Below are 24,150 nucleotides of genomic sequence, written 5' to 3' on the forward strand. Positions count from 1 at the left end.
AATCGATAGAGGAGGCTACCAGTAACTCAACTATCCAAATTTAAAGCTTCTAGCTATTATACTTTAGGAGATATAAACTTTTGTGGTTTGCCACGCCCCCCTGTGGGCGGACATATATCCGACAAAACTTTTTGGTCGAGGGTGATCAGTCCGAGTATATATACAAAATTTGAGGTCTCTGCCATCAGCAGTGTCCAAAATATAGGAGAATTTAAAAAATCACTATATCTTCAGGTCCGATTTGCCACGCCCCCAATGGGCATAGACTTATAATTTTATCTTTAGACTTTATAGAGTCATATCATTAGCTGACGTGCAAAATTTCAGCATTCTAGGTTTACAACTTTAGGAGATACAGTTTTATCCGATTTGCCACGCCCCCAATGGGCGTAGATATATCCGCCATAGCTCGTGATCTTGGGTGGTCAACGCGGACCTACATACCAAATTTCAGCTTTCTAGCTCTTTAACTAACATGATTTCTGGTATATCGGAAAATGCATTTTCCGATTTGCCACGCCCCTAGAGGGCGGATTGGGAAAAATTTTAACACTTTATAAATCGGAGATATACACGAGTATGTGTTCCAAATTTCAAGTCTCTAGCTTCAATAGCGCCGAAATAGATTGCGTTCATACGGACAGACGGACAGACGGACAGACGGACGGACGGACAGACGGACAGACGGACGGACGGACAGACGGACAGACGGACGGACAGCAAGACGGACATTGCACAAAACCAATATACTGATTCACTTTCGTGAATGAGTATAAAAATAAAGAAAATTCTCGCTGCCCGCTGTTTTGGAATTCTTCCCGCAATCGGCTTTTCAAAAAAGCCATATTTGACGGGAAAAAAGCTGATTTGGCAACACTGATGAATACATTCATGCAGATCTGTAGTATCCATACATATGTATATAGTATCTGACCAAAATCATAGTATAATTATACATTAAATTTGTATTTATGCAGGATATACAGTACGAGTTTCACAGAAACTTTGAACGTGACGAAGAGGAGAATCTGGATGAAGACGAAGACGAGGAAGATGATGTAAACGAGGAGGTCGAGGATGAGGATGATCATATCGAGCAGGATTATCGCCAGCAACAGCAGCAGCAACATCAACAGCAACAACTACAATTGATGCAACAGCCGCTCACATCCGATCGCCATGTTGGCACATCTACACAGCCGCAGTTGCAGTTGCAGTCGCAGTTACAGGCGCAGCTGCAGTCACGGCCAGCTCAGATACCACGACATTACAGCGGCAGTCCACTAATGCGGGACTTTGACTTTTTCCTCGAAACGGCAAGTCGCAGCAGCGGCGAGCGAGAAGGCGAACAGGATGGGCTAAATCACAACCAGCTACTGAGCACCGGTAGTGGCAGCGGCTTGGGCCAAAGCGGGGGCCAGTGCGTGAGTGTTGGCCTGACAGGCACACATAACTATCGCTACTCGCCGGAGACCACCGACTATGACTCTAACTGCGGCGACCTTGACAGTGAGTATCTTGCTAATGATCTATCCTACAAGTTCTTTAGCATTTATTTTCCAATCTGTATCACAGGCCTCTCAGGCGAGATGAATGGCGGTTTGTCTACATCCTGTTCAAACTATGCCAAGTACTATGCCTCGGCCATGCCCGTTTTGGAGGATGGCCTCTCTTCGGGACACACCAGTGACACAGAGAACAATAATAACAAGAACCAAATACAACTGGGTGTCCAAGCAAATCCGAGCCATATACAAGGACTAAGTCAGAGTCAGGGTCAAAATCAAGGCAATCTCAGCACAAGCACCAGCATTGGCGGCGGCATTTCCATGCTAATGGACATGCAACGGATCTCAACTAACAACAGCCTAAACAGCATGCACAACCTAACCGTCTCCATAGACAGCATTGGGGTCGGCCATCAGCTCAGTCACACGAGTCCCAGTAACGGACACGTCAAGCAATACCAGCAGCAACCATCACATCTGTCACATCAACGAGAACTGCTCGGCCAGAGCCCCAGCAACAATAGCAATAGCAAAGTGTTTAAGAGCATAGATCCAGAGTTGGACTCCCTCTACTCTATCAGTAAGTAGATAGTAAGATATTAGTCTATTTACTAAAAAATACTTAAAGAATGCTTCACAGATGTTTTCCACCGTCCGGACATGGTGCAGATGACGCCCCCGCCACCGGCGCCAGCGCCGCATCGCAAGCCAAACTGCAACACCGATGTTGATCTGCAGCAGGCTGCCGGGCAGGGCAGCAAGGCCATCGGGTCGACGTTGCAACGTAGCTCCCCAACTGCCTGCATAGGCGTTGGTAGCAGTACTGCTAAGCCGCGTAGCGCTGGCAGCAATTGCAGCAACAACGGCGTGGGCGGTGCTGGAACTAGTAGTGGTGGCGAGGGTGGGGCTGGGGCACCTGCGCCACCACCCATACCAGAGCGGAGCAACATGCCTGTGCAACGCTCGCCATCGCCTGTAATGAGCTCGCCCGTATGGCTGTCACGGCATCTGGAAGGAAATGATGGTAAGGCACCGCTCGAATCGAGCTCCGACAACCACTCAAAGAATCACAGCGTTGATGAAGAAGATGTGGACACGGATCTGGAAACAGATCGCCTACTGGGTCATCAGCGCCTGGACGATCAAGGCTACTACGACGAGAACAAGAGCTGGGATCGCAAGCCGCGCAGCTCTCTGCTATCCAAAATATCACCCAAACAACAGCAGATGCCCAGCTCTAAGACGCGTAACGGATACAATGCATTGCTCAGCTCTACTCCCGAACTGGCGCCGCCGGTTCCACCAAAGAGCTCGGCGAGCCTAAGCGGATCGGGGGCTAGCAAGCTGCTCGATCTGGTCAGTGGTGGCATCGGTGTCGGAATTGGCGTCGCTGTTAGCGCAGGAGCCGCGCAGCGCAGCGATTCACGCAGCTCCTCAGAGCACAGCCATAAATCACCTATAAATGTATCCGGTGCTGGGCACGATATATGCGGCATGACAACCACAATAGCTGCTGATGCAATCGTCTCTGCTGTGGTGGCTACTGGCGTATTACCGTCTCATGGTAGTTCCAACAATGGCGGAGACTTGGAGCGGTCGGCTACGGGTATTGCCAAGGCAGATACGGAAAGTGAGGGCATAAATGGCGCGGGAATTGTGGGTGTTGCAAGCAGCGTAGCCAATGCTGTTATAAGTAATGGCACTAGCACTATCAACGGCTCCGCAAACAATAATAATAATAACAACAACAACGTTGCCATTGGCAGCAATAACAGCAGCGGCAGCGGCGCGGGCAGCAACAGTGGCGAGAAAAAAGTTAAAAAGAGTAAGAGCAAAGAAGGTAAATGCTTTGGGTTTATCCATCGTTCAATTGTTGCAATTTTAGTGGCCATAGTGCTCATATAGTCAACCTTAATGTAGACGTCAATATCAATATCCATATGCATATGCTGCTCTTCATTGCTCTATGCTGTACAAAACATATTACAACTAGCGAGAAGAAAGCAGCCGCAGCCTACAACAAAAATCTAAAACTATATCATAAAATTATTACAAAATACATACATAAAAACTTTGGCATGCCGAAGCTCTAATACCCTTTCTGTAGTACAGGTTATATAGCTAGACAAAAATTATGAAAACACATCTATGAGGCTAAAACTATTATCAGAAAGTAAGTTTAAGCGACTTCATCAAAATACTTTATCATACATACATATACCTTACATTGGTACTACACAATAAAACAAGTAAGAGTAATCTAGTTGAGATTGCTCGAATAGGAGATACTTTGACACAAAAGTGTTTTCACATGAGAAACAAATTACATTTTTGTTCTTTGACATTAAAAAAAAAAAAAAAAAAAAACTACTAATTGTGATATTTCAAATTTTTTAAAAATTACATTATGTTTTTCAATTTGTTGTCTTACAAAAATAATTTTAAAAAAATTAAAAAACTATTAACATAGGCTTAAATAACAATAACAACATAAAAGATATTCATATTCAACTGACACGAAAGTGTTTGCACACATGCTATTCTTTATTTCTTCTTACTGCTAAATTCGCATTTACCGTTGTTTTCGGCGATTTCAATGTGCACAGCTGTGGCTAATGCTATGTTCTGAACAATTTCGTCATATTTTGTAAGAATCGATTCAATCTTCAAAACATTTAAACAAATTAAGAATGCCAGGGAAGCGGTTGTTATTTGACATGATTCAATTGGTTTATTATAACCACTCCATAGGAAAACAAGTAAGAAGACTCTAGTCGAGACTGCTCGACTAGGAGATACCCTGAACCCTCTAATCTGATATTCTAATCAGTCTGCACATCTTTTCGACACACATACATACACACGCACTTATTAGAACGCGCTCTGCTAACTGCGCAGTAAGCAGCGACTGCGCTTGGGCTGCGCTGTAGTGTGGGCAACATTATAAGAATTTATTTGTTGAATAATTTAATTTCTAGACGTACAATCTTAATGAAACTTTTAGAGCGTAATCATATGGGAAAAATGTATGTACATTCCAAAGCACGTATCTCTAGTACTTGAAATACGCCTTTTACAAAGGTGATGGTGAGGGGGTGGATATAGGGGTGGGGGGGGGGTGAGGTGTGGGGTAAAATACAACAAAAATCGAAATTATATAAAATACATATAAGTCTACATTAAAAATTTGGAAGCTCTAGCTTCAAAAGTGTAGGAGATATAATTAAATAACTAGCTTTCGATAAGGTTTTTAATCGATAATAAAATATCGGGAGTAATTATCGATATATAAAGAAAAACTTGATATGCGCGTGATATACACGGACCTAGGAAAAAAATTTCTTCTGAGATCGACGCGTTCATACATACGGACGGACAGACAGACAGACGGACAGGGCCAAATCGACTCAGCTCGTCGCCCTGATCAAGAATATATATAGTTTGTGAGGTCTGCCACGCCTCCTTCTGCCTGTTACATACTTTTAACAAAACCATTATACCCTGATTTCCCATTTTCAATGGGTTCAGGGTATAACAAGTAAGAGGACTCTAGTCGAGACTGCTCGACTAGGAGATACCCTGAACCCTATATGCTGATATTCTAATCACTCTGCACTTCTTTTCGGCACACATACATACACACGAACGTATTAGAACGCGCTCTGCTAACTAAGCAGCTATTGCGCTTGGGCTGCGCTGCAGTGTGGGCAACAATATAAGAATTTATTTGTTGAATAATTTAATTTCTAGACGTACAATCTCAATGAAACTTTCAGAATATAATCATAATATTCAAATGTATGTACATTCCAAAGCACAAGTCTCTAGTACTTTAAATACGCCTTTTCAAAGGTGAGGGTGAGGGGTGGATATAGGGGTGGGGGGTAAATTACAACATAATCGAAATTATATAAAATACAATTAAATTTTGGAAGTTCTAGCTCTAAAGGTGTAGGAGATATAATTAAATAACTAGCTTTCGATACGCTTTTTAATCGATAATAAAATATCGGAAGTTGTGCGCGTGATATACACGGACCTAGAAAAAAATTTCAAGTCTCTAGCTCTTATATCTTCTGAGATCGACGCGTTCAGACATATGGACGGACGGACGGACGGACAGACAGACGGACAGGGCCAAATCGACTCAGCTCGTCGTCCTGATCAAGAATATATATACTTTGTGGGGTCTGCCACGCCTCCTTCTGCCTGTTACATACTTTTAACAAAACCATTATACCCTGATTTCCCATTTTCAATGGGTTCAGGGTATAATCAGTGGCAGAGATCGCAGAAATGATTATAAAAAATAAAATGCAGGAAAAATGAAGCACTGGAGCCAAAGCGTTCAACTGGACGACCTCGGGAGTTAACAGGTAGGGCAGAGCGTATTCTGGCCAGGAAAGTTAATGATAACCCCACGTCCAGAACGCTTGCCAGGGAGCTGCAGGAAAAATGTCGTATTGACATATCCCGCGAAAGCGTCCGCAGAGCCCTAAAAAGGAACGAGTTTGCATCCCGAGTTGCGCGGAAAAAAAAATTGTTGTCGTCGGATCATGAGAAAAGACGTCTAACATTCGCCATGATGCATGTGGGACATATGGATTCATATTGGGATGAAACCATATTTTGTGACGAGACGATGATGATGTTGTATTACAACGATGGACCCAGCCGTGTTTGGCGAAAGCCGTTGAAAGCCCTTGAACGGAAAAATATAATTCCCACTATTAAGTTCGGAAAACTTTCAGTGATGGTCTGGGGGTGTATTTCTAGTAAAGGAGTTGGAGAATTGTGCTTTATCGAGAGTACAATGGATGCCAAACAGTATTTGGAGATTTTACGCACGAATCTAGTGTCCAGTGCCCGCAAGTTTGGATTTTTTAGGGAGGGTAAACCAACATTTAGGTTTTACCAAGATAATGACCCCAAACACAAAGCTAACATAGTCAGGTGCTGGCTTCTCTACAATTGTGCAAAGGTGTTGGATACTCCTGCACAAAGTCCCGACCTTAATCCCATAGAGAATCTGTGGGCTGATCTCAAAAAAAGGACAGCTAAGAGAGGTCCAACAAACAAAAGCTATTTGAAAGCCAGTATATTAGAGGAATGGGAGAACCCACCGATGGAATATGTCCAAAAACTAATCAATTCCATGAGTAGAGGGTTGGAAGCGGTCATTGAAGCCAATGGGCTAATTATACTCATTCACGAAAGTGAATCAGTATATTGGTTTTGTGCAATGTCCGTCTTGCTGTCCGTCCGTCTGTCCGTCTGTCCGTATGAACGCAATCTATTTCGACGCTATTGAAGCTAGAGACTTGAAATTTGGAACACATACTCGTGTATATCTCCGATTTATAAAGTGTTAAAATTTTACCGATCCGCCCACTAGGGACGTGGCAAATCGGAAAATGCATTTTCCGATATACCAGAAATCATATTAGTTAAAGAGCTAGAAAGCTGAAATTTGGTATTTAGGTCCGCGTCGACCACCCAAGATCACAAGCTATGGCGAATATATCTCCGCCCAGTGGGGGCGTAGCAAATCGGATAAAACTGTATCTCCTAAAGTTGTAAACTTAGAATGCTGAGATTTTGCATGTCAGCTAATGTTTTGATTCTATAAAGTCTAAAGACAAAATTAGAAGTCTACACCCATTAGGGGCGTGGCAAATCGGACCTGAAGATATAGTGATTTTTCGAATTCCGCTATATTTTGGATACTATTGATGCCAGAGATCTCAAATTTTGTATATATACTCAGGCTGATCACCCAAGACCAAAAAGCTTTGTCGGATATATGTCCGCCCACAGGAGGCGTGGCAAACCGAAAAAGTTTATATCTCCTAAAGTATAATAGCTAGAAGCTTCAAATTTTGATAGTTGAGTTACTGGTAGCCTCCTCTATCGATTCCTCAAACAAATAATTTGTATGCCTCTTTAGGGGCGTGGCATATCGAAAAATACCCTGTAATTTTCACTTTTTTTGAGGGTAAGCATTCAAACTTTGCAGTTAGGGTACAGTTATCTCGTTTTAAAAACTGACCAAATATGAGGTGTCTACGCTCAGTTGGGGCGTGGCAAATCGGAAAAACCTGTATATTCTACAGTATTAGAGCGAAACTTAACTACTAAATTGTTGATGGGATGTGAATGAGTATTCCGCAGTCGGTAACGCCCGACTGCAACGTTCCTACTTGTTTTGATACTTAATATAGTTAATAAAGCCTTATTTTGAATACTTCTTTTTTGTGCAAACACTTTCGTGTCAGTTGAATTTTAATATCTTTTATGTTGTTATTGTTATTTATTAAATAATATTTATGCCTATGTTAATAGTTTTTAAATTTTTTTTTTTTAATTATTTTTGTAAGATAACAAATTGAAAAACATAATGTAATTTTTTTTAAATTTGAAATATAACTTTTAGTAGTTTTTTTTTTTTTTAATGTCAAAGAACAAAAATGTAATTTTTTTCCCAAGTGAAAACACTTTTGTGTCAAACTGTATATGTATGCATCCCAGTGGCGGAAATGCCCCTTAACAAATGGCCGCGTTTTCGACCGGGTGCATCAAATAATTGATTTTTGTAATGCAGAAAGTAATTAGGTGACGAAGTTTATATATAATATATAATGCAACAAGACAATTTATAATACATATGTATATTATCACTAACCACAGAACACATAGACCGGACAAGTAGTCTAAAGCGTTTTGCACACTTTTTTTCGGGAGTTATCTCCCAGACCACTTCGTATTTGCTCGGCATGGGAGATGAACATTGGCGTGTGCCTCATTCAACTTAGAATGGTGTGAACGATTTTGGGTTTTAATTGAAGAATCGCATTTATAGTTAAGTAGATTATTTTATTTCAATGATCGTGGGTTTGCCTATGAGAATGATATTTTTTTAAATGTAGTACTTGATTAATCCCAGTGGGCAAATTGGAATGCGATTTTCGATCCCTTGCACCTGCAGATATACAGGTGAAATTTACCTTTTTAATAAGAAGCATATGTATGTACATACATACATATACTGGCCAAATGGACACATTTTAAAGGGTGCATCAGTTAGATGTCTTACAAATCATGCAATTAAACAAGTAAGAACGTTGCTCCCGGGCGTTACCGACTGCGGAATACTCTTTCACATCCCATCAACAATTTAGTAGTTAAGTTTCGCTTTAATACTGTAGAAAATATAGTTTTTTCCGATTTGCCACGCACCTACTGGGCGTAGAGACCTTCGCTTTGGTCAGTTCTTAGAACGTGATAACTGTACCCAAACTGCAAATAATGTGAAAATTACAGGGTATTTTTCGATATGCCACGCCCCTAAAGAGGCGTAAAAATTATTTTTGGGTCATCATCCGATTTGCCACGCCCCTAGTGGGCGGATCGGGAAAATTTTAACACTTTATAAATCGGAGATATACACAAGTATGTGTTCCAAATTTCAAATCTCTAGCTTCAATAGCGCCGAAATAGATTGCGTTCATACAGACGGACGGACGGACAGCAAGACGGACATTGCACAAAACCAATATACTAATTCACTGAATGAGTATAATAATTCACTTTTGTGAATGAGTAGAAAAATACCTATAAAAGTAATGGGAAGTGCACTTTTTACTTTAGTTAGTCAGCTACTTAACTATAAACGCGATTCTTCAATTAAAACCCAAAATCGTTCACACCATTCTAAGTTGAGGGAGGCACACGCCAATGTTCATGTCCCGTACATACAAACAAACACATTCACACACGCACAGATAAAGGCACATAGGCATACAAATGCTTCTACAAGTGTTATCCCATAATTGAGAGCATCGCATCCCATGCGTACACACAATCAAATGTATATACATATGTGAGCACTTCACAAGATCGACAAAATGCAAAAGCTGGGATTTAAAATTGCTACAGGTAGCAAGAGCTTCGCACACAGGCATACAAATGCTCATAGAGCATGTAGCAAGGGAGAGTGTGTGTGCATGCCCGTCGCAAAATCATATTTTTATGAGCACCAACGATTTCTTACCCTTCTTAGAAATAATCATGAAAACGCTAACATTTTGTATGAACGTGGCGAACGCTTTACAAATTTCGGTATACTCTTCACTCATAAGGAACGAGCTGAGATCGTCGCGAACAATTTTCAATTTTTGTGCGCTGCTGCTATTCGAGAGAGAGAGAATAAAGAGAGGGAGAGAGTGAGTAAGGGAAAAAGAGCGCATAGCCGTGCTTCATTTGGTAATGCGTGCATTTCGTGGCAGCAATCGCAGCACACTGATTTTGTCGTGCCTTATTTTCACTGCTTGAGCCTCAGAAGACCGAGCCGACCAAATACGAAGTTGTCCGGTCTCTTCAGCGCATTTTTTCGGTGTTGAAAAAGTTTGTTCTACATGTCTAGTCTATGTGTTCTCTGGTTAGTGGTATGGTATACACGAATATGCATGCCAAATTTCAAGTCTCTAGTTCTTATAACTTCTGAGATGTAGGCGCTCAGACAGACGGACAGACGGACGGCTCGACTCAACTCGTCGTCCTGATCAAGACTATATATGTATATACATATTACTGTATATACTTTATGGGGTCCTCGATGATTTCTTCCGCCTGTTATATACTTTTACAAAACCATTATACCCCGATTTCCCATTTCCAATGGGTTCAGGGTATAAAGACACGCTTTTAGAAATTTATTTATCAATCAGTACCCTTGCTTGTGTGCGTAACAGCGACACAAATTCTGCTAAGACATACAGTGGGTCTAAAAAGTATTGACACACTTGAAAAATCAAACTTCTAAGAGCTGTAACTTTTTTTGAACACAACTATAAATAAATGAAAGACGGTATTTGTTAGAACCAGGTTTTCTAATATTATTTAACAAAAAAAAAATTAAATTTCTAGTTTGGTTCACTTGCGCAGAACTAAAATATAAGTATAGGCAAAAATTTTCGTCAAAAAAAGTATTGGCACAAAAGGCGTAATCAGTCATTTTCATCGGTAGTCAATCACCCCAATACTTTGTGGGTCCTCCTTTAGACTGAATACCCGCCTGCAAACGCCTCTTCATGATAATTATTGGCCTTGACCTTTCATGATTATGATTATAACATGATTATAACATATGCATGTATTTGCCAAAGCACAAGTCTCTAGTATTTGAAATACGCTTTTTACAATCATGGGGGTGAGGGGGTGGGGGGTAAATTTTAACAACAACTGAAATTGCAAAAATTGCATATTAGCTTACGTTAAAAATTTGAAAACTCTAGCAATAAAGGTGTAGGAGATATAATTTTATAACTGGTTTTCAATAAGGTTTTTTATCGATAAAAAAAAGATCGGGAAAAGTTATCGATTTTTAATGATAAACTTGATATGCGCGCTGTAATCACGGACATTTAAAAAAAAATTTGAAGTCTCTAGCTCTTATATCTTCTGAGATCGACGTGTTCAAGCATACGGACAGACGGACAGACGGACGGACAGGGCCAAATCAACTCAGCTCGTCGCCCTGATCAAGAATATATATACTTTATGGGGTCTGCCACGCCTCCTTCTGCCTGTTACATACATTTCAACAAAACCATTATACCCTGATTTCCCATTGAAAATGGGTTCAGGGTAAAAAAATCCGGAATTCCCGTTGTCCGCTGTTTTGGAATTTTTCCCGCAATCGGTTTTTCAAAAAGCCAGATTTGACGGGAAAAATGCTGATTTGGCTGATTTCAAAATTAAAGAGATTTATGTTAAAATGTATTACGAACATGGCAACCGTAAAAAAAGAAACCCGATTTTCGGTTGCAGGCTGATATTAACTAAAATTCTTGTTTAATAGGTAATAATAATAACATAACAATATTTTATTGTAATTTACTGCCTTTCCTCAAATAAATAAACAATTTTTTATTTTTTGTGCAATCGTTGTGTTGTCGATCCTCGGATATACATACATATATACATATGTATGTATGTAAATATGTATATATTTGGTTTGGGAAGTGCACACACATATGACATTTATATGCACCCAGAATATACAATTACACATGGTTTTATTCCTTACTAACTATCTTACTAATCGACTTATTCTGTTCCATAACAACAACAACAACAATACTCATTCGACCGATAGGCGGTGCAGTGCTCATCGAAGGCGTTCTGTTTCGGGCAAAATACTTGGGCTCCACGCAGCTGGTTTGCGAGGGTCAACCCACAAAATCAACTCGAATGATGCAAGCTGAGGAGGCCGTGTCTCGCATCAAGGTGAACTACCCACATATATTACCTACATATAACTTAAGAATAAACAAAAGTATAATAATTTTATAGTATGATAAATGATGATATAAAATATGTATATAAATAATGCGGATAACCCGCAAAGCCACATATGTATATTTCATTATATTATTTGCTTACTTTTGTTGTTGCTCACTGCAATTCTTAGTGTTAGTTTAGATTTAAAAAGGTTTAGCTTGGGCTCAACTTTAAATCTTAATAACAATCTTTTCGTTCGTGTTTTTTTTTATTATTTTTACATAACAATTTGGAATAGCTTGATTTAATTTTGACTTTCATATTTAACAAAAAGGTCTCTTTATGATATTTATTATTTGAGTCAATATGCTAATAGTCGTTTTTATTATAAATATTAATTTCAATTTCAATTTCTAGCATACAAAAAATAATATGAACATATTATTGAAAGCTTTATATAAATTGACACTGATCGACTAGGAAGAGATCCTTGCTCATAGCTAGTATTTCAATAGTTTTAAGCTTCTTTACTAAATATAATATATCGCATTCCCGCAAAATGATCGTATGTCGAAAATGGAATTTTACAGGAGAACCTTATTTTTATACCCTGAACCCATTTTCAATGGGAAGTCAGGGTATAATGGTTTTGTTGAAATGTATGTAACAGGCAGAAGGAGGCGTGGCAGACCCCATAAAGTATATATATTCTTGATCAGGGCGACGAGTTGATTTAGCCCTGTCCGTCTGTCCGTCTGTCCGTATGCTTGAACACGTCGATCTCAGAAGATATAAGAGCTAGAGACTTGAAATTTTTGTATATAGCACGCGCATATCGAGTTTTGCTTTAAATATCGATAAATTGACCCGTTATTTTGTTATCGATTAAAAACGTTATCGAAAACCAGTAATAAATTTATATCTCCTACACCTTTAGAGCTAGAAATTTTAAATGTATACTTATATGCATTTTATACAATTTCGATATTTGTCAAAATTCACCCCCCACCCCCTAATTCACCCCCTCACCCTCACATTTGTAAAATGCGTATTTTAAATACTAGAGACTTGGGCTTTAGCAAATACATACAGTGACGAGCAAAACTGTAACACGAATTCAATGTTGCAACTTCAAGAGTCTATATTTTTGCTTCTACTCTATAGATGTTTAAGATCTTAATTTTATTTTGTTAGTATTATATTTAGCTGTCTTACCTGAAAATTTGAAATCATTCGGTTGGCTGGAATAATTATAAGAATTAAAAATGCAAAAATAGTCAAATGTTACAGTTTTGCACCCGAGTCATTTTTCAACAAATATATTTATTAATAATTTTTTAATAATGAATACATGGCCCTTTTGATTTTTGTATACCCTCGCACCATTTTAGGAAGGATCGCGCCTCAAATGTCCTTGTTCCTCTCCCACGGCTCTTTCATTCCACTTGGAGCAACCCATAATTCGCAAGCTGCGATTTCACATGACTCCATATATTTTCAATGATATTCATGTCTGAAGAGTATTCAGGACACTTCAGGGACTTGAATCCTTGCCATATTATCCACTTTTTGACCAAATTAGACGTGTTCTTTGAGTCATTGTTCTGCTTTTTTCAGTAGTAAAACCCATATGTTCACCTAATTCTCCCAAATTTTGTTGTAAAGAGATCAGGTACTATGCCGAAACGTTATGTCATCAATTAAAACCAAGACTCCAGCACAATCTTTGTTTATTCTCCCCTAAACCATAAGAGAGCAGCCACCGCGCTTGACAGTTTGCCTTACAGTACTGTTACAGTCAACCGACTGGACTGTGGGAGCTTAAAGCCAGTGCCAGAATGGTCCATATGACTTGAAACTGTTAATATGGTCAGATGAAACAATAAACAACCATTTTGAGTCATATGGATAATCTTGGCATTAGCATAGAGATCCCACAGTTCAGTCTGTTGACTGTAACAGTACAGTAAGGCAAACTGTCAAGCGCGGTGGCTGCTCTCTTATGGTTTAGGGGAGAATAAACAAAGATTGTGCTGGAGTCTTGGTTTTAATCGATGGCATAACGTTTCGGCATAGTAGAAGCAAAAATATAGACTCTTGAAGTTGCAACATTGAATTCGTGTTACAGTTTTGCTCGTCACTGTACATATCCATGATATAATCATAATCTGAAAGTTTCATGAAGAAACTACATCCACAAGAAAAGTTATTGAAAAATTAAGTTCCCTTAGTAAGCCACCAATGCGGGTTGCGCAGCCAATGCGTGTTTATGCGTGCGTCCGTATCTCTGTGTGTGTGCGTGTGTGTGTGTGTGTATGATGTGTGTGTATATGCCTGTGTGTGTATGCGTGTGTGTGTGGGTGTGTGGGTGTGTCTTGTGTAAGCAGAAAGACGCGAAAAATGATTGAAAGAGCTATTGCTCGAAGGGTTCAGGGGATCTCGTAGTCGGGCACTCTCGACTTGAGCTTTCTTAGTTGTTTTAAATTATTTTATTTAAACAGGCTTTTTACTACCTAATTGGCAGCTTAACAAGTTGAACATAAAGGCACGATTATTTACAGTAGAACACTACAGATATTTCAATAACAATTTACATAAACATCAATAACAATTTTGTTAATTAAATCTTCATAAAATATTATTTTATAGGAACCTCGCAGGGAGGTTCTGTGGGTGGCACTTCTTTAGTCTTCTTTTTCTGGCTTCTTTGTTAAGTCTTCTCGCCAAAGGGTTTGGGTGGCCTTCGAGTCTTGCAAGGTAGCTAGCAGCTACATTGTGCGTAACGTCTCCAACTTTGGGGACCTGGAGATCTTTTTCAATGTCCCTGGGACGCATATACCAGGGAGCTTTGCAAATAAGAAGCAAATAGGTGATTTTAATTGTTTTCAAAAAAGTTGAAGTCTCTAAGAAATGTGCTAAACCAGCAAGCACAGCCTTGTTTTTATTTTGGTCAGCGCAATTATCGCAATAAAGGCTCAGACTTCATGTTGTTTTTTTACTCATTCACGAAAGTGAAATGAGTATATTGGCTTAGTGCAATGTCCGCCTTGCTGTCCGTCTGTCCGTATGAACGCAATTTATTTCGGCGCTATTGCAGCTAGAGACTTGAAACTTGGACCACATACTCGTGTATATCTCCGATCTATAAAGTGTTGAAATCTTCCTGATCCGCCCACTAGGGGCGGAAGAGCCGAGCAAATACGAAGTGGTCTGGGAGATAACTCCCGAAAAAAAGTGTGCAAAACGCTTTACACTACTTGTCCGGTCTATGTATTCTCTGGTTAGTGATTAAAGGCTAACATAACAAGTTCTGCAATACTTTCATCTCTAAAATATAGTGGCTGATAGATTTGCTGTTGCGCTTCGCATATATTCGTTACCTTGGTGGAATGCTAAAGTTGAAGGGTCTTTGGCCAAGATAATTTAATAAAATATTAAATAAGAAATAGGATGAACATTGATACGTTAAACTCAATATCAACCATAAGGTAAATGTTTAAAGAATTACAGTCTCATTAAAACAGAAACTAATATTTTTAAAAATTTACATCCGAATTGAGCCGAGATAACAAATGATGTTTTGATTACAGAGTTTTTCTAAACTGCCTCAAATCGATCGCAGCCAAGGAATATTTAAATTATGAGACCGAAGAGTCTGTTAACAGATTTATTTAATCAATCTAAACATCTAAAATGTATAATGCTGTCAACCAGCGTAGATAGTGCAATTTTCAAGTCTAGTGCGCAACAAAAAACAGGGCGTGATCCCATTAAAATTGGAAAATCATCGATAGCTATTGCTAACATCATTGCATCATTGCAGCTAGGATCCTCAAATTACATATGTATATAATTTATACAATTTTGATTTTTATTATATATTTATATCCATATATTGGATACCGGCTTCGAGCTAGCAGCAGATCAGTGCGATTTTCCTATACATGTGCACACACTCATCGTGTATTCTATGCGAACAGACTTTCTAGCCGTGACTATAGTTTTGTCTGATGACGCTCTCTTAATAACCTATTCTATTTTAGCAATTGGCTGGTCAAGCAAAGCAGTGGTGCGGGTGCTAAATGCGACGCAAGTAATGTTAGAGTATGAGGTTCGAACCTCTTCGGTGTTATTTTTTTTTTCATACATATTTCGTTTTTTATAAAACAGATATTTTATTGGGAAGGTGCGCGCTTGAATGGATGACACTTAATACTTTTCTTTTTCTTAGTCGAATAATTTTAAAAGTTTAAATTAGTTTCTTCTTAAATAGCCTTTAAATACATATATGCATATACATACATATGTATATATGTAAATACATAAGTATACATATATACATACATAAGTCTGCACGCATAGCATCAAGCATTCCAGCCTTATACACGCGCTCATTTGTATGTGTGTATGTACATATGTACACATAAATGCGTACTCTAGCATATTCTAGGAATCTGGCTGCGATTGATTTGTCTTTGCATTGTTTTTGAATTTCCAGTCGCTACTTTGGCTTTGCTATATGACATCATAACAATATGTGATTTTGTCTTAATTACTGTTGTTCTGTTGGCAGAATCGCCGGCGATCTTCATTTTAGTTACTTTGACAAACATGCTATTTGGCTTGGGTGCGAGTTCAAATCCCGCGGAAAACTCGTTTTTGTAACTTGCAAATTTTTTGTTATTTCAGCTTCTTTTATATTTTTCAAATTTCATAAAAATGTTTCTTTTTTATTATGAATATCTATTATATGTACAAATACAGTGCTTATCATAATTATAGCCCACCCAGCAACTTAAACTTTGTGCCAGTTTTAACAAAATTTTTAAGGGTTTTCAAAAATAAATTTTACAGCACTTTGTAGAATGGAGCATGTTTAGTAGATTTTATTGAAATTTTAGTTCAATTTATGGAAAGCTAAGAAAGAACCGTTAACTTTTGCTCTGTGCTAGCATTTTTGCTTGCATTTTTGTGTATCATAATTATAGCCCACTGTCGCAAATTTGAATTTATTAAGTGCGGAACAGACTTTTGGTTTTACAGACATTGTAATTAAGTAAATTTAGATGGTTTTTAAGAGATGCCGCGAGGAAAACAATTATCTTATTATGAAAAGGGCCGTATTTTCTCTCTTTTCGAGTCAGGAGAGTCTATTTCGAGTATTTTACAAATTTTGAAAATAAGTCAAAGTGTAATTAAATTTTATTTGGATAACCCCGAAGAATAAGGATCAAGAAGGCGCACTGGGTGAAACCCGTTACTAATTGCGCACGATAAACGCAAAATTATTAAGAAAACCAGCAACAGCTCAACCGCTTGTACAGCTTTGGCCTCACATGTGGGCGAATCTATGTCAGCGATGACTGTTTGGCGAGTACTTAAGAGCTCAGGAATCATAAATAGGTCTAAACAGACCAAAGCATTCATGTTGCTAAGTCGCCACAAGGTTGCAGGACTTGGTTTTGCCGAAGGACATACTGCGACCGATCTGACATACGCGCGTTTGAATCATCGCCTTTTGGCTTACAGTATATTTATAAATTTTTACCCTAACAGGTCATATTTTCTGATGGGAAGAAGTTTAACCTGGATGGTCCTGATGGGTTTGATACTTATTAGCATGATTGGAGGAAGGATCCTATGTTTTTTTCAAGGACAGACTTTGGAGGTGGCTCCGTCATGATTTGGGGTACATTTTTTTCATTTGGTACCTGGGAATTGAAGTTTGTAACGAACGGAATGAACAGTGAAGAGTATATTCAGGCTCTGGATAGTAGTCTTAATCCATATTTAAGGGAATTACGTGAGAAACCAATGGTTTTCCAACAGGATAATGCCTGAATCCATGTGAGCAGACGTACAAAAGAGTGTTTGGAGGAATGTCATGTTGATGTCCTTGACTGGCCAGCATGTTTTGGGGATCTCAACCCGATAAAAATGTCTGGGGTAATCTTGCAATACGTGTGTATGCCAAAAATCGCCAGTTGGGAACAGTTGGATATCTTAAAACGCAAATTCTAAATGAATGACAAAGTTTCGAAAAGGACCTTTTATTAAATTTTGTGGTTTCAATGAGGAAGAGAATTTTTAAGTTAACTAAGGCAAATGGAGGCCGGACTAAGTATTAACATTAGTTTTTCCATCAATCCGCAACAAATTCGGATTTTTTTTACAAAAATATGAATATGGGCTATAATTTTGATACAGAAAATGGTGCTGTTTTTCTTTATTTTTTACTTCTTTTTATGAAATCATTATTAAATCGTGAATTTTAAGTGAAAAAGTTTTTTGCCATTCATAATTGAAATATTGAACTACTCATTTTTGAAGATTTTGAGGAAATATGCCATTTGGGAAAAGTTTTCAGCCGATTCGTTTCAGTGGATTAAAAGTGGGCTATAATTATGATAAGCACTGTACATAAATAGATGGCTGACGCATGTAAATGTCGCAATTTGGGCACTATAAATGCCGATTGCCACGCCCCTAGTGGCCGTAGACGTTAAAATGATTTTTGTGGCATTGATAGAGGAGGCTACCAGTAACATAACTATTTGAAGCTTCTAGTTCTTAAACTGTAGGAGATATAAACTTTTGCGGGTTGCTACGCCCCCTATGGGCGGACATATATCTACCATAGCTCGTTGGACTTGGGTCGGGTATATATACCAAATTTTAGGTCAATAGTAAGCGTTTCGATGTATATTCGTGGGAAGGGTATGAAAGCGTTGATGCGCATACAGCACTTGCAGTGCAAATTGTAAAGCCGAAAATTGGTCGTTGGTCGGTCTTACAGATTGTCATATCCACTTCATACAGATGTACATACATATGTATATTATACAAATTCATGTTTATAAATGCATATATCGATAAAAATTCTGTAATTATATATAATTAAAATTAGTTTACACACATTTTCAACTGAAGAGATGATCGTGGTATACTAATAAGTCTATTAAATGCTATGCAATATATCGGGTAGCGGACTATAAAAACATTAGTGGATATACATATATACATATGTAGACATGTCATACTAACTCAAGATGTATTATTATTTATTTATTATGATTATTGCCAAAATTACTGATGTAAGTCATGAAGGCTCATTTGACAGTCACTCTACAATTGAATCCAAACAAAATTGACAAACTAGTAAATCGCGAGACAATTATCATCCCATCTCATACATACATACACATATGTATGCAAATGTATGTGCTCACTCAAAGGCCAATCAATTTGCTCAGGCAGCAAGAGTTACGCACACAGGCCACAAATACTCACACATGTTTCCAGAGACTGCAAGTGTGTGTGTGCGTGCCCGTCGCGAAATCATATTGTTTATGCGCATCAACGCTTTTATACCCTTCCCACGAATATCCATCGAAACGCTTACTATTGACCTGAAATTTAGGTATACCCTTCACTCAAAGGAAAGAGCTGGGATCGTCGCGAACAAATTTCAATTTTTGTGCGCTGCTTAGTTCGGTGTTTTGAGAGACCATAGAGAGAGATAGAGAGAGAAAGTAGGACAAATAGCGCATAGCTGTGCTTCATATAAGAATGGGACCATTGCGTTTCAGCGCTTGCAGCGCACTGACTTTGTCGTGCAATATTTTCACTGCTCGAACCTCCAGCCACCGAGCCGAGCAAATACGAAGTGTAGTGGTCGACCAACTTAACATTATCTGCTGTAGAAAAGTTTGCTCTACATGTCTAATCTATGTGTTCTCTGGTCAGTGTAAACACCCAACTCATATTTTCGGTTCTGAGAGATATAAAGAAATGAGATGATTCAAAAAATCGATAAGCTATTGTATACAATTGCAACTTATTTATAGTTTCTGTTACAATTTGGATTTTTGAGTTGAATATTATATTATAATTATAAATTTTCGAAAAAAAAAAAATCTATTTACTTACATTTAGTTACTTATTCATAGTTTGCTGCAGTTAACTATCGCTAGAGATACTTGAAAATGAAAACTAATGATAATTTTCTATTATTTTCCATGCATCAATTTGTCGCTCTACATCAACAAAACAATCCAATCTGCTCGTTATGAATGTGATGAATTTGTTAAACGAACCCACGTTATGCCATCCATGATCGAAAAAAACTCGCATACAATAGGCTCTGGTAAGTAATAGTTAAGAACAACTTATTTCAACTCAACATATGATCTAATTTGCTCCAAATTAAACAAGCTTATGGTGATTTAATCTACATATATATTCATTTACTGCTTTGCCTCTAAACAGGCACCCGATGGCGATGTACAGCCCAGTACAGAGGTGGATTTGTTCATCTCGACGGAAAAAATAATGGTGCTAAACACCGATCTCAAGGAAATTATGATGGATCATGCGCTGCGCACTATTTCCTATATAGCCGACATTGGGGATTTGGTCGTGCTGATGGCGCGTAGACGTTTCGTGCCGCAGGATATTGATGATGCACCGAAACCAAATCGCACTCCCAAAATGATATGCCACGTGTTTGAGAGCGACGAGGCGCAGTTCATAGCGCAGTCGATCGGGCAGGCCTTCCAGGTGGCGTACATGGAGTTCTTAAAGGCCAATGGGATTGAGGATCATCGGTTTGTTAAGGAAATGGACTACCAGGAAGTGCTCAACAGCCAGGAAATCTTTGGTGACGAGCTTGAGATTTTTGCCAAGAAAGAACTACAAAAGGAAGTAGTTGTGCCCAAGGCCAAGGGCGAAATACTCGGAGTGGTCATTGTCGAAAGCGGCTGGGGCTCCATGCTTCCCACAGTCGTCATTGCGAATCTAATGAGCTCTGGGGCCGCGGCACGTTGTGGCCAATTGAATATCGGCGATCAGCTAATCGCCATCAACGGACTGAGCCTGGTGGGTCTGCCGCTCTCCACCTGCCAAACATACATCAAGAATACCAAAAACCAGACCGTTGTCAAATTCACAGTTGTGCCCTGTGCACCAGTCGTCGAGGTCAAAATCAAGCGGCCCGAAACCAAATATCAACTCGGCTTCAGCGTCCAAAATGGAGTGGTAAGTGCTGAAAGCTATTAAATAGTAATTCTGATTGAATGACTTCCCCCGATCTGTCTGGTTAACTGACTTACTTTGTAACTAATTAACTGACTGACTACCTCACAAACACTGGATTAAAAGAATCATATCTTGCCTAATTGTGTTCGTGAGGCTGACTGATTGATTTCACAAATGGGGAAGAAAATTCTACTGACAACAATTCCTTACTTTTACTTAAATCTCTAACTACTTATACTCCAAAACCATCGAAAATGACTTAAGAGGATAGAATGTTGTATTCATGTTTATATTTTCTGGTATAGAACTATGAAATAAGTCAATCTAATTATGTCCATTTATTCTTTACATACGGTAGTATATGAATTATCAGTTGTTTTGAGTTTAATTAACTTAAAGTTGTTAAAGCCTGAGCAACAATTTATGAAATTTGAATTCCTGCCAATGCACTATGGTCCAGATTTAGTTTTTTTTATACCCTGAACCCATTGAAAATGGGAAATCAGGGTATAATGGTTTTGTTAAAAGTATGTAACAGGCAAAAGGAGGCGTGGCAGACCCTACAAAGTATATATATTCTTGATCAGGGCGACGAGCAAAGTCGATTTAGCCCTGTCCGTCTGTCTGTCCGTCCGTCCGTCCGTCCGTATGTATGAACGCGTCGATCTCAGAAGATATAAGAGCTGGAGACTTGAAATTTTTTTTCCTAGGTCCGTGTATATCACGCGCATATCAAGTTATTCTCTATATATCGATAACTACTCCCGATATTTTAATATCGATTAAAAACCTTATCGAAAGCTAGTTATTTAATTATATCTCCTACACCTTTAGAGCTAGACCTTCCAAATTTTTAATGTAGACTTATATGTATTTTATATAATTTCGATTTTTGTTGTAATTTACCCCCCCCCCCTATATCCACCCTCTCACCATCACCTTTGTAAAAGGCGTATTTCAAGTACTAGAGACGTGTGCTTTTGAATGTACATACACATTTACCATATGATTACGCCCTGAAAGTTTCATTAAGATTGTACGTCTAGAAATTAAATTATTCAACAAATAAATTCTTATAATGTTGCCCACACTACAGCGCAGCCCTAGCGCAGTCGCTTCTAATACATGAGTGTGTATGTATGTGTGCAGACTGATTACAATATCAGATTAGAGGGTTCAGGGTATTTCCTAGTCGAGCAGTCGATTTTTATACCCTGAACCCAAAGTTTCATGAAGATCGTACGTCCATAAAAAAAGTTATTAAACAATTAAGTTCTCATAGTAAGCGCACACTGCAGCCCATGCGTGTTTATGCGTGGGTGCTTGTGTGTGGATATGCATGTAATTGCCAAAGCACAAGTCTCTAGTATTTTAAATACGCTTTTTACAAAAGTGAGGGTGAGGGGGTGAATTTAAGGGTGGTGGGTAAATTTTAACAAAAACCGAAATTGTATAAATTGCATATAAGCATACATTAAAAATTTGAAAACTCTAGCAACAAAGGTGTAGGAGATATAATTTTATAACTGGTTAAGGTTAAGGTTTTTTTTACGATAAAAAAAGATCGGGATGAGTTATCGATTTTTAATGATAAACTTGATATGCGCGCTGTAATTACGGACATTTAAAAAAAAATTTGAAGTCTGCTGTTATATCTTCTGAAATCGACGCGTTCATACATACGGACAGACGGACAGACGGACGGACCAAATCAACTCAGCTCGTCGCCCTGATCAAGATTAGGGGGGTCTGCCACGCCTCCTTCTGCCTGTTGCATACATTTCAACAAAACCATTATACCCTGATTTCCCATTGAAAATGGGTTCAAGGTATAACAAGTAAGAGGACTCTAGTCGAGACTGCTCGACTAGGAGATACCCTGAACCCTATATGCTGATATTCTAATCACTCTGCACTTCCTTTCGGCACACATACATACACACGCACGTATTAGAACGCGGTTTGCTAACTGCGCAGTAAGCAGCGACTGCGCTTGGGCTGCGCTGCAGTGTGCGCAACATTATAAGAATTTATTTAAAGAATAATTTAATTTCTAGATGTACAATCTTAATGAAGCTTTCAGAACATAATTATAATCTTCAATTGTATGTACATTCCAAAGCACAAGTCTCTAGTACTTGAAATACGCCTTTTACAAAGGAGAGGGTGAGGGGGTGGATATAGGGGTGGAGGGTAAATTTTGACAAAAACCGAAATTGTATAACATGAATATAAGTATACATTTAAAATCTGGAGACTCTAGCGTTAAAGGTGTAGGATATATATTTTTATAACTGGTTTTCGATCAAGTTTTTTATCGATAAAAGAATAACGGGATTAGTCGATTTTTAGTGATAAACTCGATGTCCGCGCTATATATACGGACATTTAAAGACAAGTAAGAAGGCTCCAGTCGAATTGCTCGACTAGGAGATACCCTGAACCCTCTAAGCTGATATTCTACTCATTCTGCACTTCTTTTATGCACACATACATACACATGCATCCACACGCGCTCATAAGCCTGCGCTCTGCTAACTGCGCAGTAAGCGGCGACTGCGCTTGGGCTGCGCTGCAGTGTGGGCAATATTATGAGAATTTATTTGTTGAATAATTTCATTTGTAGACGTACAATCTTAATGAAACTTTCAGAGCGTAATCATATGGTGAAAATGTGTGTACATTCCAAGCACAAGTCTCTAGTATTTGAAATGCAAATTGGGGGAGAAAGGGGCGTGGTATCCAAAATCTTTGTATCCATTAACTTAAAAATAAATTACGCTAAAAAAAACAAAATCAATTTTTCGATTATTCTCGATAAAAAAGTTATCGAATGAATTATCGAAAAATTATGATAAACTCGTACTGCGTATGGCGCACACGAGTATGCATGCCAAAATTCTAGCTCTTGTAACTTCTGAAATCGACGCACTCATACGGACGGACGGACAGACGGACAGGGCTATATCGACTCAGCTCGTCGCCCTGATCCAGAATATATATAGTTTGTGGTGTCGGCCACGCCTTCTTCTGCCATTATACCTTGATTTCCCATTTTCAATGGGTTCAGGGCATAAAAAACCTAATTTGGGCCGTAGTACAATGGTTAAAATTCAATGAAAGTGAACTGACAATATTTCACTTATAGATCTGCAGTCTTCTGCGTGGTGGTATTGCGGAGCGAGGAGGCGTTCGTGTCGGTCATCGAATCATCGAGATCAACAACCAGAGCGTGGTGGCTGTGCCCCACGAGAAGATCGTCAATTTACTGGCCACATCGGTGGGCGAGGTAAGAGCAGAGCACGGAAGTACCTGAATCAGTAAG

The 24,150-nt window shown here is 38.9% G+C and overlaps 1 protein-coding gene across 5 annotated transcripts in view; it reads left to right on the forward strand.

Annotated features, from left to right (window-relative positions):
• LOC6586324 overlaps positions 1 to 24,150 on the forward strand; it is a 157,869-nt gene that overhangs the window by 132,944 nt on the left and 775 nt on the right. For 4 of the 5 annotated variants that reach the window (XM_032733175.2, XM_032733176.2, XM_032733177.2 and 1 more), the window contains exons 8-14: positions 978 to 1,509; positions 1,576 to 2,088; positions 2,137 to 3,348; positions 11,665 to 11,795; positions 19,930 to 19,935; positions 20,058 to 20,825; positions 23,974 to 24,114. In XM_032733175.2, the coding sequence (XP_032589066.1) occupies positions 978 to 1,509; positions 1,576 to 2,088; positions 2,137 to 3,348; positions 11,665 to 11,795; positions 19,930 to 19,935; positions 20,058 to 20,825; positions 23,974 to 24,114 (3,303 nt within the window). The remainder of the gene's footprint in view (positions 1 to 977; positions 1,510 to 1,575; positions 2,089 to 2,136; positions 3,349 to 11,664; positions 11,796 to 19,929; positions 19,936 to 20,057; positions 20,826 to 23,973; positions 24,115 to 24,150) is intronic. The other variant, XM_032733179.2, reaches the window with a different exon arrangement.

Source organism: Drosophila mojavensis, unplaced genomic scaffold (assembly GCF_018153725.1).
Source record: "Drosophila mojavensis isolate 15081-1352.22 unplaced genomic scaffold, ASM1815372v1 contig_136, whole genome shotgun sequence".
Classification (NCBI taxonomy): Eukaryota; Metazoa; Arthropoda; class Insecta; order Diptera; family Drosophilidae; genus Drosophila; species Drosophila mojavensis.